Below are 14,609 nucleotides of genomic sequence, written 5' to 3'. Positions count from 1 at the left end.
ACAGATGAAATGATGGTCTATGTTTAGCATGCATTTTAGTTTGGTCTATTTTCCCCTGGAGATTAGGAGAGGAAGTAAATCTTCCCTTGGATTCAGAGATAGGGGGTTATAGGAAATTGAGAGTAAATGATTAAAATGGATTACAGCACAGCGCTTGATTACACAGACCCAACACAGAAACCATGGATGGCATTTTCCTTTGGGTGTACAGTGTGAGGGATGAGGCAGTGGATCGATGGGAAGTGATTAAGATGAAACAAACACCTTACAAGCCACATATCAGGGACATTGAGATAAAGGCAGGCAATAAAACACTGGAACACTGCACCTTTGAACAAACCGAATGATGCTTTGTCTTAGTGCTGTCAGTTGCCTTTAGTACCAGGTAACATCCAGTAACAGCTCAGAGAACAAAATAGATCAAAAAAGCATATTTAACACTGATAACAAGAGAAAGTGGAACATTTTTACTATATATACAGTTATAAAGCTAAGCACATAAACACAAGTCAGGGGCTGTACAATTAACTGAATTTAGTCTAGATCATTTTCTGGCTTCTTACTTACATTTAAAAGCCAGTGGAAACCTTTTAAGCGATGAGGACATGTACATTGTGGACAGGAATGCTGGTTTGAGTGGGAAGTTATCAAGACCATTTATGTGAAAGGGGGACAACCATCTCTGAACTGAGGAGGGGGCTTAAGAGTACATCTTTCACCATCTGACAATGTTGTTTTTGCAGCCATTCCCCAACTCTCTGTGAATGGTACTCGTGGTCATTGATCAATTGTCATGAGCATTTGCATATCAATGATCATGTAAGTGACCTTAAAGCCCAGTGTTCATTCAATTGCTCTAGTTTCAGTCATTACGCAAAAGTACTGTTTATAAGGTTGGAGAAACCTGCAGGCAGCTGAGACTGAAGAAGTCACTTAGATGAGTGACTAAACCTTTCTCCCACTGAAAACACTACGTCCAGATAAACAGAATCAACTTTCTGGTATTTCGTCACCTGCATGATTGAGCATGCATCACGACAATTTTTGGCTTTGATCAAAACAGTTGAGCAACACTGCAAGTTTGCAAAGCAAAGGCAAATCACACTAAACTTGTAAGCTCTTGTAGGGATGTGTGTGTGTGTGTGTGTGTGTGTGTGTGTGTGTGTGTGTGTGTGTGTGTGTGTGTGTGTGTGTGATTGTGGGGCTTGTAGTGAAAAAGTGCTACATAACAACAGGTTCATGTATCAACACTTGAAATTCTTTAGGTAAGGTTTTAGTATATGGCCCGCAACTAAGACCCCTTACTCACGCAACTTGCATTGTCAGACATTCCTCTGTCGCTCCTTTTTTTTTAAATATGTGAACAGAACAAGCTGCTTTGATGAGGCTGTGACAAGATATGTTTTCTGTTTGTGTGATCTAGATTTTACAGCATTACACAGCTATCACAAGGAAGACGAGTTAGTCTGTAATTGCTTTGGTTTGTTTCGTCGGCACTTCTTAAAGAGTAATAGTTGGCGATGAAGTGTGAAATACTTCCAAGCCTTGATGATAGAGTGTAATCCAGGGCTCTACAGTAAAGAACTAATCAATATCTCATCCATTAAGCATTTACTGGGCAGATGTGGTGCTCATGGAAGCATGGAAATCTGATTGCTGCTGAAAGTTACGGTCGTGGCCGCCATCTGTAAAAGTCAAAGCCATGGCCAATTTTCCTCAGACGACAGACTTGTTGACTGTCGACCGATCGTTCGTATTTCTCGGTTGCTTGGTTTTAAAGGAAATGAAACACTTAGGGTCTGTTGGCCATGATGAATGCTCTTTTAAATAGGGATTGACAAACAGTAGTTTTGGACGAGCTATTAGAGATACAGACAATAGAGTAACTCAGTCTCCATCTACATAATGTGATTTTCTCCTGCGTTTAGCTGAAGTTATACTTCATATTCCAAGAACTGACACCACTTTGCAAGCATTTATGACAATCCAGGGGCCTCTCTGCAACTGTCCCGCCTCCCTCCTCATTCCCCGTGATTTACACCTAAAGCAATTACTGATATGTTAAACTGGACTAGTGTTGACCTACACAAAGTGACACGCGTCAACGCCTATAGTCCACACGGCCCCCAGCCAGTCGGCAACCAAGGCAGTGGGATGGAAAGGATATAATCAAAGGAGGCCAGGAGGACGCTGACATCTGGGAGTCTTTGTGCTGTAGGCCTAATTAGATGCCAGGGTGAGGGAAGGAGGGAGGAAAGGCAGGATGGTGTGTGTGCATGTGTGTGTTTGTGTACAACACAAAATGGGGGTTGTTTGAGGTGGGAGTCGTTTTTTAACATCTGCTCCAGGAACAAGAGAGGACCCAGCTGAAGTCACAGAGCCCCAGACAGCTCTGAAACTACAACAGGGATAATGTGAGGGGATAACAGCTTAATGATAACACTTAAACCCATTGAGAGATTGCTGTACAGAAAACAGCCTCGTGGATAAATGGCAATAACAAGCCCAGATTGTCCATGAATATGGATCGTCATGGCTCCGGTTTGATACTGTTCCTTTGTAAGGTGGGATAAATTAGGCAGCTGTGCATTTATTGCAATCACTGGCTTTTTTTTTGTTACTGGCCCTCTTAACTCAGCAGGGCTGAATAATCATACAGTAAAGGGACCTCCTGAAGAAACACTGTTGCTCCACCCTCTGGCTTTTGATTCGTAAGTGTTACAGAGATCACACTCTGCCACAAGTGACAATACCGCCCTTTGTACCTAGTATAGTAAGGGATTCTCCCACGCATATTCTCTCTTCGCCACAAATAAGAAAGTCCTTGTCGTGGTTGGTTTAAGCAGGGGGTGGCCTGAACTTTGGCACTTGTGCAACAAAACATTTAACTGAGCAATGGGAAATGATTTCCCCCTCCCTTTATGTATACAGTATGAAGTGGTTTAGTCACGGGTTATATAATAAATTATATGATAAATAGTGGAGCAAATACATGTAAGCCTATATTTAAATGGCCATCTGGAGCCAAAGATTAGCAGTATGGGGGCTTTTTTGTATAATTAGTGGAAACCTCTAGGTCTTGGAAACAAAAGCCTCTTGGCCAAATGGTAACTCTGAACTCTGTGATCAATATCCCAAAATGGGGGGCAGGGGTGCCAGGAAGTGCCAGAGCCTGAAAATGGATGGTGGTGGTGGTGAGGGGAGATTGGACATTGATTGGTGCACCCCCCTTTTGCCCCAGGAACCAATTCATTTTTGTGTCTGTACCCTGTGCGCTGGCTTGAATGAAGGATGGGGGGGTGGCTGAAACGGGGTCAGCACAGAGGCATCCCCTACGGTCCACAGCCTAGTTCTCTCTTTATTTTTCTTCTTCTTCTTCTGAATGATTCATCCAGACTGCCATGTCCGCTGCGACTGAATGAATGAATGAATGACCGGGGAGAAGATTATACGTTTGAGCCTCGCTTTTAATTCGCTGCAGTGGGAGGGTAACGTTTTGGGAGTGGGGGCTGCTATTACTTTCCATTCATGGGGGAGAAAATTGAAGCATGCGAGTGCCTGATTTGGGGTTTTTAATGTGTGGAGAGAGAGCAGCACAGATGGCCTGTGCTGATCGGATGTTTTGAGTCCCTCTGCTGGCCGGCCTGTCTCATCCTGCCTCTGCATGTGTCCCGGTACAGTTGGCACCACTAGCCTGGCACAACCTAACGTGGAATTACAGCGTCTGAGGGTCCCAAACAATAGGCCGCATTTTACACTGGCCTGTTGTTGCTGTCATGGTCTGGGGAAACCAATCATTAAGATGAATGTTTTGTCTAAATGTTGTATAGCCTCTTCCGCGGTACATCAGTGTTTAGACTGCTGGTAATCAGGTTAAGTGAGGTGAGTATTTATCATGTGGGTGTGAAGATGTGAGGCTTATTGCCAAGGCTAACAGGTCAATGTAACACGCTCTTTAAAATGAATACTGATAATCCAGGCGAGGGATGATTCGCATACGCTTTATGCTTGCTTGTAAAACCATGATTATGTTCTTTCATTTTAATCTTATACGAGGAGGCCAGTCTCAGCATGCGCAAGTTTATCAGCACTGAGATCATGCGGCATGAGCATGTGTGTCTCCTTCTGGCACTTAAACTAGATTATTAGAAAATTATGGGCTTGTGTTGAAGGTATGGAAAGGATTTGTAATGCACATGTCTGCATAACTGTGTGCAGGAAAGCATGGTTATTTGCTTAGGCCTTTAGTTCTCAATGTCATTATGATTGCAAAGGAACAAGGACAGCCTATACATAACTGAATAAACAGCCTACGTCCTTTGAACACAGTGAGAATGACTATAGCTGGCGCGGCCGAGTGAAGACAAACTCGATTAGAGCTGCAGTTTATTTTCATTTTCAATTTACCTTACTAATATGGAGGCCCTAAAGTGTCATAATAATTTTGAAAGTGTGTGGTTAGTCATAAGCTGTGTCCCAAAACGTAGGCTGCATCCTTCGGAGGACCCGGCCTTCGCGGTCTACGTGGGCCGGGTCCTTCGAAGACCAAGAAGGCCGGAAGTGCGAGGCTGTGAAATGGGACGGTCTAGCCTTCAGATCTGCGTCACCTCTGTCTCGGTGAGTTTAATAAACTCGGCCGTCTGCTCCTTGCTATCTAAAATATAACAGGACACTGGCGTAAATTGTCGACCGTCTCACACTTCTGTTTAATCAGTTGGCTGTGTGAAAACCAAGGAGGAACCCACCCGATGGATTAATAAAGTTTTATTTAATCTAATAATCTAATAACTTTGATCTCAGTCAAACCGGAACAAATAAAACACAGAAAAAAGCCAAACAATTACATTTTTAAGTTATCCGAGTGACTTATAAATCATGTTTAACCTGAGTAGCGAAAGACAGCAGGGACTGAAACGATGAAGCCGGGAGTCCGCTGCTCTCGCTGGCTCGACTGACCATTGAACCCCCCGGCTTGCTATTGAGCGGGTGGGTAACAAACGTCTCCAAAAACATTGGCGCACTTTTTGCAAATATGCGATGTCTTGATAAACTGAGCTGATATTTGAAGTTTACACAGCTACTTTCTCGCCTGAAAATATGTTAAAATTTTATTTTGGGACCCAGAAAGATTAATAAGACTAATTTTAAAACTTAGTAGCGGCCGCCATTGTTGGAAACTGAAATTGGCTGGGCCTATGAATTCTGGGATATGGTGGGCCACGAAGGACACACCCGACCCATCCTTCAAATTCAGGAAATGAAGGACGCATTTGTCGGCCGCATTTGAATGAGTCAACGAATTGGGACAGCCTTCGTTGCCTGGCTGTGACGTAATCGGCCTTCAAATGCGGCCTCCGGAGGATGCAGCCGACATTTTGGGACACAGCTACAATGTTGTGTACTATCTTCACACAAGACAAAATAGTTTGTGGGTTTGTGACAATAATTATATTCATTAATAAATACACTAATAAATACACTTTGCTCATGGGCAACATAAATACTAATCATGTTTTTGACTGACATGTACAGTTGTGGTCAGTAGTTTACAGACACTCCTCGTGAGCATGAATGTCATGGTAATTTGTAATTTGGGGTGCTTTAATGGTTTTAAAAGCAGACTTGTCCAGTATCAGCACTGGTGTGGGTGTTGTACCGGACTATCCATCTATGTTCCACCCCTTACCTATGACCATGTGATCTGGGTAACAGTAATAGTAATAATAATAATAATTAGCAGCCAAAATGAGTTTCCTTCGTAGGGTGGCTGGCTTAGAGACAGCTGATGTGGTTGGAGCATCTGGTTAAGATGCCTTCTGGGAGCCTCCCTTTGGAGGTTTTTCTGGGAAATTGGGAAGAAACCCCAGGCTAGACCAAGAGCACACTGAAGAGAATGTATATCTCATCTGGCATGGGAGCACCTCGGGATCTCCCAGGACGAACAGTAAAGTGTTGGTGGGGAGAAGGACATCTGGAAATGTCAGCTTTGCCTACTAAGATGGCCACCATGAACCAGGTTTTGGACTCCACTTTCTGATATGTCAAGGTTAGCGTTTTGGCCGCCCGCACGTTGGTTTTTGGAGCCAGAAGTTACCTTATATAGATAATTTATAGCTTGGTCACCAATCTACAACTAACAAAACAGTAGAATTTTACTCACCAAAACTGAAGTACAAACCTCTGAGGTGGCCACAATATTTGTAAGATTTTGGAGCTCCAACACTACACACACGGTGACTAGATGTAGTGGATGAGACCTATAATATCCCATAACTCCAAATCCATTTACTCTCATGGCATGGCCATATTCAACCCAAAACTCCAACACATTTCTCCAACAAGCAACAATGAACAAACTGAATCTTTTGTAATGGTGTTTCACTAGTGTGTATCTGAAATCCCCATGCTAATGTTGTTCCTGTATGATCACAACAATGTTGGTCCATGATCAATATTGCAATTGACCAATCAATGGTTTGCTAGTGATAGTTTTAATAGCATTAGGCTAATACTAGCTTAATGCTCAGCTGTCATAGGTCAGTTGCAATGTTGATCCTGGACCAACATTACTATAATGGTGTACGAATGACACCAACATGGCGATATTTTAGATCATGCCAAATTTCCAATTAGGGTGAGAGTGGAAAATTCCACCAGTAAAACTTTACCCATAGGATGAGTCTTCAATAATCCGGTTAAATGCAAGAGCCCAAAAAGATATCAAGAAACATTCACAAGATTCAGTCCAAATCAGACAAGAAAACACATCAGAGCACCATACACTGCAGATCATTTAAATGCATCTTCAAGGGCAAATAAAGTTTATTAAAAAAAAAAAAAGAAGTAACATCTAAGTCCTCATTTAAGCCAGGATATTTAGTGGCCTATAATTTATAAATCCAAAAAGCTTCCCTTTGGTTATGGAATGTGGTTAATTCCAATCGCTTGTACTGTAGAAGAGTTACTATTATGAAAGTCCAGGTAGTGTTTAGCCTTGGACTCATTAATGTTACTTGTGTGTATGGCATATTTGTTTTCTGCTAACCTGACCTCCAACCTCCAATCTTTTTGTTCTACCAAAGTAAAAAGAGAGCAGATTAGCCCCACCAAACTCAGGTCAGGACATCTGTCAATCAGGCCATTCCAGTTACTCAGTCAACCAGCCCCTCTCTCAGGCTACGTCCACACTAGCCCGGATAGATTTGAAAACGGCATTTTCATCTGAAAAACATGTTTTCAGTTGTTTTCAAAGAGTTGCGTGTCCACACAAAAACGGCCGAAAACGCTGACGTTGCCGTTCCGTGCATGCGTGAAACGCAAGACAACTCGACCTGTGTCATTTCCCTCTGCCGTTTATTTACATTTTGAAACGTGGCGGCGAAATGGCAAGACAAAGCACCGAATTCTTGGTTTAAGTGGTCACATGACTGCATCGTGACCAACATGTGTCATCGTTTTCCAAAGTCTGCGTTTTTGAGTGTCCACACTGGGACGGGACAGCTCTGTTTTGAAATGTATCCATTTTCGAGAGCGTTTTCCAAACGCTGCGTTTTTCCTTGGGGAACACACCGTCTCAGTGTGGATGAGAGGGCAAAACGGAGAGAAAACGATGCGTTTTCAAACATAAACGCATTAGTGTGGATGTAGACTCAGTCTGGTCCTGCCTGAGATTTCTTGCTAATAAAAAGGAGTTTTTCCTTCCCACTGTCACCAAGTGCTTACTGATAGGCGGTCATCTGATTTTTGGGCTTTTCCTTATATTATTGTTGGGTCTTTACCTTACAGTATAAAGTAAAGCAGTAAGGCTGTGAAGCTGATTTTTAATAATGTACAATTTAGCATTTGAACATGGGAGTTTATGGCAGACTACTCAAGTGAAAAGAAGAACTACCACTACTTCACTAGCTCAGTAAGATCCCAGTTTACATAAAATTATTACTTGGGTAAGATGACTCATTCATATGACAAATACATATTTTGTGCACAAGATAATGCCTGGTAAAGACCAAATGAAAACTTCTTTCCACAATAGGTTGATAAGATTTTGCACACAAGATGAAAGAAATGCACCTTTTGAGATCCCATGGGCTAAAATAGCTTCTTGTTTCATAAATTCATAAACAGTCCAAAGCTTACAAGTGTTCAGTTCTATCAGATGTAATCTAGAGCAGATTTTGGATATTCAGAAGCTGGAACCAGCAAATGTTGGCAGTTGTCTGCCACGTTTCTGCCAAAAGCTCACAGGCAAGGACAGCGTGACTAAGGGAGAAAACACAATCCTGTATATTTAATAAGTAAGGAACAAACGGAGCTCCTCGTTATGCTTTTAAGCTGTGAGACAGCCGGATAACTCAGAGGCATTTGTAAATCATTTGGTGTGCATTAACAGACAGATTTTTGACACCTAGTTCTGCATTTTTAAACAGGGCTGTGCTTATATTTTCACTCGCTTTGCTCCAGTTCTGTCTCAATGTGGAGTCCTCCACATTGTGATGTTATTTATTCATACCATTTAATGATACATTTTACAGAATTTGCATGAAGCCTTCACAGTCGGGATGCTTCTTTGAAGATTGTATTAATATTTGACTTAGCCTACTTGTTCACTAAAGATGGGCTTGGTTGAGAAGACAGACAAAGCTCGTTTTCTCGTGTTGTACTTTGCTTTAATTACTTCCTAAGTAAAATTTTGCCAAGTGAGATGTCTTTCTCAGTCACTTACAGTAACAAAGACTGTGCCCGAACCTGTCTGCCCTCTTTAGTCAGTGGTATTTAGCAGGCAATTTAATGTGGGGGTTTAAAAAAAAAAGGAGGGAGGGGTCAGAGGTCTGTTGGAGAGAAAAAAGAAAAACAATGACTACAATGTCGTCATCCTGTTCATGAGGGGAGTCCCTGCAATTCCCTGCGATTATCCCACCAGATGCATAGGACATTTTACATACACATCCTGGGAAAAAAAAAAAAAGTTAACTGAACATCCTGCCGGGGGACTTGCAGCGTGCTTCAGCAGCGTGACTCTCCACTGAACTCTCTCATGATAGTGCTTCAGGTAGAAAAAAAAGCCAGAAAAATATTCTCCAAAGGCCCAGTAGTGATGCAGCATGCCAAGAGAGGGCAGAGGAATTTTCCAAGCGTTATCAAAATACACAACTGTGCCCCCTTCTCAGCTTGGTATGCAAGCATCATGCGATGGGCAGCTTGCTGAAAAACTGAACACATGCATTTCATCGGCAGGCTTCTGCTGACAGCTTGAGAAACAACAGCGTTTTTGTGCATGTTTATCTATGCGGATGTTTTCCAATGTGCATTTTCTCTCAAAGAAGGATGTGAAAACCAAACACATTCATGTATTTTTATGAGTTTATCACTTTTTGTTTTTAGGCTAATTTGAGCTGTTTACAGTAATGCTTAGTCTGCTTTACGTTACATAAATTCCACAAATATATATTATAAAAATGCTTTTTAAAATGACAGTTGTGATAAATGTAGACTCTTTTTAAATCTGGTTGAGCTGGTTGTAATCAAGCAATTTTAAGATTTCAGAATTAAATAAACCACCTGTTTGATATTGGTTTTTTTTGTTGTTTTTTTTTTAAAAACAGTAATACAAGCCTTTATATCTATTTGCACACCAACATCTAGCAATTTTGCATATCAGTAATTTCATATTTTTAAACATCACAAAAAATATTGTAAAAACAACTTTACTAGCTCTTTCTTTAGCTAAATGATTTGCCAATTAGCACATTGCTAAAATGTTATTAAACATGTTTTGATCTAAACAGCATTTTTATTTTAGCTCAACATTCCTCGCTCAGCTAATTAACCTAGCTACAAATTAGCTAGCCTAGTTGCTAATGCATAGGCTAATTAATAGACTAGCTCATTTGTAGCAAGATGCTAACCTGAAATTTGGACTTCTCAATAGCAAAAAGCAGTTCTCAAAAGTGTATTTATTTTTATTTCATTTTGAAAAAAAGAAGAAGAAGAAATTAGCCAATTACTAATGTGGCTACATGCTGGGTGGCAAATAAGTAGTGGATAGCAATCACAGATTTCAACTGGGCTTACCTACAAAGCTAATTAGCTTAGTAAATAGCTGGCTAAATTTTGTTCTGAAATCTTGAAATTGCTTCTTACAACCAGCTAAATCACAAAGCATTTACATTTTGGGGGTTTCAGGTACTAATTACAAGTTAACTGGCCTATAAAAATGCAAAAGACTTTGCATTAATTTGCATAATATAAGACAGAGGAAACATTACTGTAAATACTTTCATTAGCCTATAAAAGCTCAACTGTCAGCTTCATGGATTAATCTTGGAATTTTAAAGTAAGAGTTCCATTTAAATGAATAAAAACAACTGAAAAACAGTAAAAAAAACCAAAAAAACTTTCATGTTGCAGAGCTACTATTACTACTACAGGAGAAAACAATACAAATTGAGTTAAACATCAAATTGGCACTAGCTGATATTAATCAGCTAGCCCAATGAAGGTTTAAACTGCTCAGTTTCCCATAATGTCAGAAGACAAACAAACAAATCCAAACTTACTCTGCGCCAGCCGGATCCTCTCCACTCAACAGGTCTGCAGCTCCCAGACTGTCAGGAGTGTTTTGGCTAGGAAGACAACCTGATGATGTGGACCTTTCTTTGATGGCAGCTGAAAACATGCTGTTGTAAATTCCCCTGGAAGTGTTGCACAGAGGGGGGGAGGAGGGAAGTCACACACACAAACACACAACACTATCTGTGCTGCCAGCTCTGGAAGTCTGCAGCAACACCCAGTGAGACTTGTAAATAGAAGGGAGGGAGGGTGGTGGTGCTGGTGCTGGTGCAGGAGGGAGCTGGGGAGGCGTGGTGGGGCGGGAGGATAAGGAGAGTGAGGAGAAGTTCCACATTACATCAGCAGCAGCTGTTGACAGGCCTGCGTTTATTAACTAACTGCCAGGGCCGAAGGAGTCACACCACACAGAGCGCGCTCTTGCATACACTCACACACACACACACACACACGTGCAAACACATGGATGGTTCCTTAGAATATAAAAGAGAAACACTATACTGCTGGGAAGCTCTTAAAGAGGAGCTTCTTTCCCAGATTCACCTCTCTCTGCTTGGCTTTCAGGTGTTACCTGTCATGTGTTTACACTGGCTGCGAGACTTGCTGACTGGACTGGACTGGAAGAGCTGTTTGCCTGACTCAGACAGCAGTAATGGCATTACTGCAAAGAGAGGCCTGCTTCTGCATTCCTCAAGTGTCTTGGCTTGGCGGACTCCCCAGCCTCTTAGCTCAGCCTGTATTTCTCTCCCTCCCCTTCCCTGCCTCTCTTTCCTTCTCATTTAAATGGAGGCACATGACTCTCGTCTTCACTGCCAAGTATACTTCTCTGTGCCGGCCGCGAGCCACCACCAGCACTCTGCTTTTCATTGCCCTCTCTGCAGGGCACTCCTCAGAGAGTCTGCATTCCTTCGCTGCCACCCATCCAAGGCTCAAAGAGCAGCCCTGCCACTTGCATTAACCTCATCTCTCGTGTTATATCTGCTTAAATTCGGTTTGTTTTACTGATTGTTTGCAGGATGCACCAAATACACAAAGTGCATTTGCTTGAAATAAGCCGGGGTTCCATGTTTTTCAGCACGACCGCCCACCGATTCTCATCCCTAACCGCTGTGAACAAATGGTCTGCTTTCAGCCCGTCTCCACTGCATTCCTTGCGGTCTCAAATGCAATAATTTCTGCAGCAATTCCATTCTGTTTGTCGCATTCTTGCCCTGTAAGCTCACTGCATTGCAACATTGTTCACTCGGCGGAGGCAGAAGGAGATGGAGTGAGCTGACGACATTGCAATACGCCGGGGCGGCGGGGAGCTGGAAGATAAATGACTTCATGCGCACGCACACACACGCACGCACACACGAAAACACCTAAAAAGATTTCTGAGCTGCTTTGAAGGCAGAGCACACAAGAAAGAGTGCGATCCCCGGCCATCCTGCAATCACAGGCATTCAATTAAACCTAAATGTCAGGAGCTAATGGGGTAAAGAGCAGCATGGTGTTACGCTGATCGGCATCAAGGAGAGGGTTAATAATACAAGAACCACCGTATCTTCTTCATTTAGCGTTTCATAATGGAAATCTTTGACTGGATAATTGGAAGCTTGTGATTTATTTATTGAATCTGGAGTGGAGAGAGAAATGTCTTTTGTTAGATTTGAATTTGAAATATTAGCATTTGTAGATTTGAATTTGCATAATTAGGTAAATGTATCTCCCCTGTTATTCTGAGCATTTACAGGTTCCTCATGAACCTGAGTGGCTGACAGGTGGAGTCTGCAGTATACGTGTGCACCGTGTGTGCATGTATGTGCGTATGTAAACACCTGTGCGTGCTTATCTCGTGAAGAAACACTGTCCGAATCCACTCCTCCTTCCTAAATCACATTCTGTCTTCCATATCTGCCTCCTCCACTCGTTCTGATGCATTCTTATCTTGACATAAGGAAAGAAAAATCTTTCTATTTTCCTAAGGTCTTTTTCTTTTTGCTTTGTTGTCAAGCAGCAAACCCATGGTGGTAAATTTTGGGGTATAAATCAAGTCATTTATGTGGTATGTTTGGAAACGATTACACAGCTTTATGGAGCAAACAGGCCAGCTGAAGAGAGGTCATGAAGATGCCAGCTATGGCTTTTCTATCTTAAGCTCTCTTTTTACGAATGGTTGTCCAAATAAGAGCAACATCGTCCCTTTTCAAACAGTTTTCAGGTTTTCATCCAAAACCTCAAGAAGGACGGCTATAAAAGGCTTTGGAACTAACACAAAGTTTTAACTGCGATTTGACTTGAGCATGCCCAGAGATGGACGACTGACAAAAGAGTCACACAGATCCAGAGATCATTTGGTAAAATCTAGTCGTTCAGGAAAAATAGGTGTTCCTGTAAACTAAACTCCTTGCAATAGCTTCAATTGCTAGCAGGTTGTTAGTCTCCTGGAGTTTGCATGGAACACACCAACTTGTCTGCAAACACCATTTACTCTGCAAACTGTAGTAAGACTTGAAAAGTTGTGGCACAACCTGGAAAGGGAGAACATTTGCCTTTAGAGCAAAAGTTGGCCTTGACTGCTGCAAACAAGACATTTCAAAGAGCACAAGTGCTGTTTGGTGACTATTGGTGAGTGTTTGCAATCATGCAGGCGTCTTTAATGAAACTGTGTGCGACTGAATACAATTCTGGTACAACAGTGAATAGTATCACCAATACGTTGGGGAATTAATATTTTTCTCTAGCAACCTGTGGTTGCCAGGAGTTGCTGACCTGTCTCTTGGCATTTGTGACTGTCCTAACCAAGTTTTTTGTTTGTTTGTTTGTTTGTTTGTTTTGTACTCAAAATCAATGCATACAATGTACAATATTGTTCTCTTAAAAGTAAATACTGCCCATAATTCATTGTCTTGGTGGAGCCTGGAGATTTGGTCTCTTTGGGTGCTTCTTGTTTCTTTTTTTTGTTTTTTAGAAATATGTGAGCATATTTGGATGAAAAGGAGAACTGAGGTATAAACTAATGCTCTTCATTTTGCTCAGCAATCAGCTGCCATAGCCTGGCTACATATCTGCTACTTTATGCTAGTTTGGCTGGAATCTCTAAGAGATCGAAAATGTGACATCATCTCCGCGGGATCTCCGCAAAGGATTGTAGGTACAACTGGCTTGCGCACACAGGCTATTACATGACAACAGTCACACAGAGACAGAGCGATCGGTTTTTATCGGATTCCTTCGTGGAAGAAAAATTGTGCAAGTCATGTTTCCGAAGTCACAAAGAGGCAACGGAGGGCTTGGATTGCGGGGAAAGTCCCAAAACCCACCGTGGTACAAGAAATCCCTTTCACTGGAAAGAACAGTGACTGTCGCTGCCCCCTCTCTCTTCCAGTACTCCGGAGCAAAGAGACAGAGTGGACGGCCGGGGACACCGCCGGGTTTTCTTTGTCCCGCTCCGATTTTAGTGGATTTTAATGCTGTGGCTGACACCACTGGACTTTTAATGTTGTTTTTATGTTTTTACTGTGTGTTCTCCCTGACCAGGGGTGTTTTTAACTGTTTTAAATCTTTTTTGTGAAATAAATTATATTTTAGTAATAGAGTTTTATATTGTTCTATTGCCTTGGCTACTCCACTGCTCTGTCCGTTTTTTGAAGGGTTGCCCTTCACTTAGAATAAAACCTGGTGTCCACCTACATGTCTGGCTACTCGGAACATGTCAGTGTCCTGTACCCATCTGTCGGTAAACTGGAACTGGACTTGTTGCAGGGATCTGAAGTTACTAAACACTTCTTGAGTGTATGCACTCATACTTAGGAACATATAATTATAAATATGAGCGTGATGAAAGCTGGGCAGCACGCTAACGTCTTTAGCCCACTCTGTATGCTCGTATGGGTCTAACTCTTTCACTCCTTTGATTTTTTCCTCATACCTTTTTTTTTTTTTTGGCCTTTTCGTCAAGTCTGCCTTTGTACCGACTATGGGATCAGAACGATGCCACCTTGAAACGAAACCGAAAAAAATATTGAAACCGAAAAAAAATATTGTCATTGAAATAAATG

The 14,609-nt window shown here is 41.9% G+C and overlaps 1 protein-coding gene across 4 annotated transcripts in view; it reads right to left on the bottom strand.

Moving 5' to 3' along the window:
- Positions 1–10,799, bottom strand: part of LOC146491542 (nck-associated protein 5-like) — a 183,288-nt gene extending 172,489 nt beyond the window's left edge. For 2 of the 4 annotated variants that reach the window (XM_085152009.1, XM_085152014.1), the window contains exon 1: positions 10,557–10,799. In XM_085152009.1, coding sequence (XP_085008135.1) covers positions 10,557–10,675 — 119 coding nt within the window. In that variant the 5' untranslated portion in view covers positions 10,676–10,799. The remainder of the gene's footprint in view (positions 1–10,556) is intronic. The other 2 variants (XM_085152010.1, XM_085152021.1) reach the window with 2 other exon arrangements.
- Positions 10,800–14,609: the final 3,810 nt, after the last annotated feature.

This window comes from Neolamprologus multifasciatus, chromosome 23 (assembly GCF_963576455.1).
Source record: "Neolamprologus multifasciatus chromosome 23, fNeoMul1.2, whole genome shotgun sequence".
Classification (NCBI taxonomy): domain Eukaryota; kingdom Metazoa; phylum Chordata; class Actinopteri; order Cichliformes; family Cichlidae; genus Neolamprologus; species Neolamprologus multifasciatus.
Note: the sequence above shows the minus strand (reverse complement) of the source record. Positions and strands in the feature narration are given on the sequence as shown.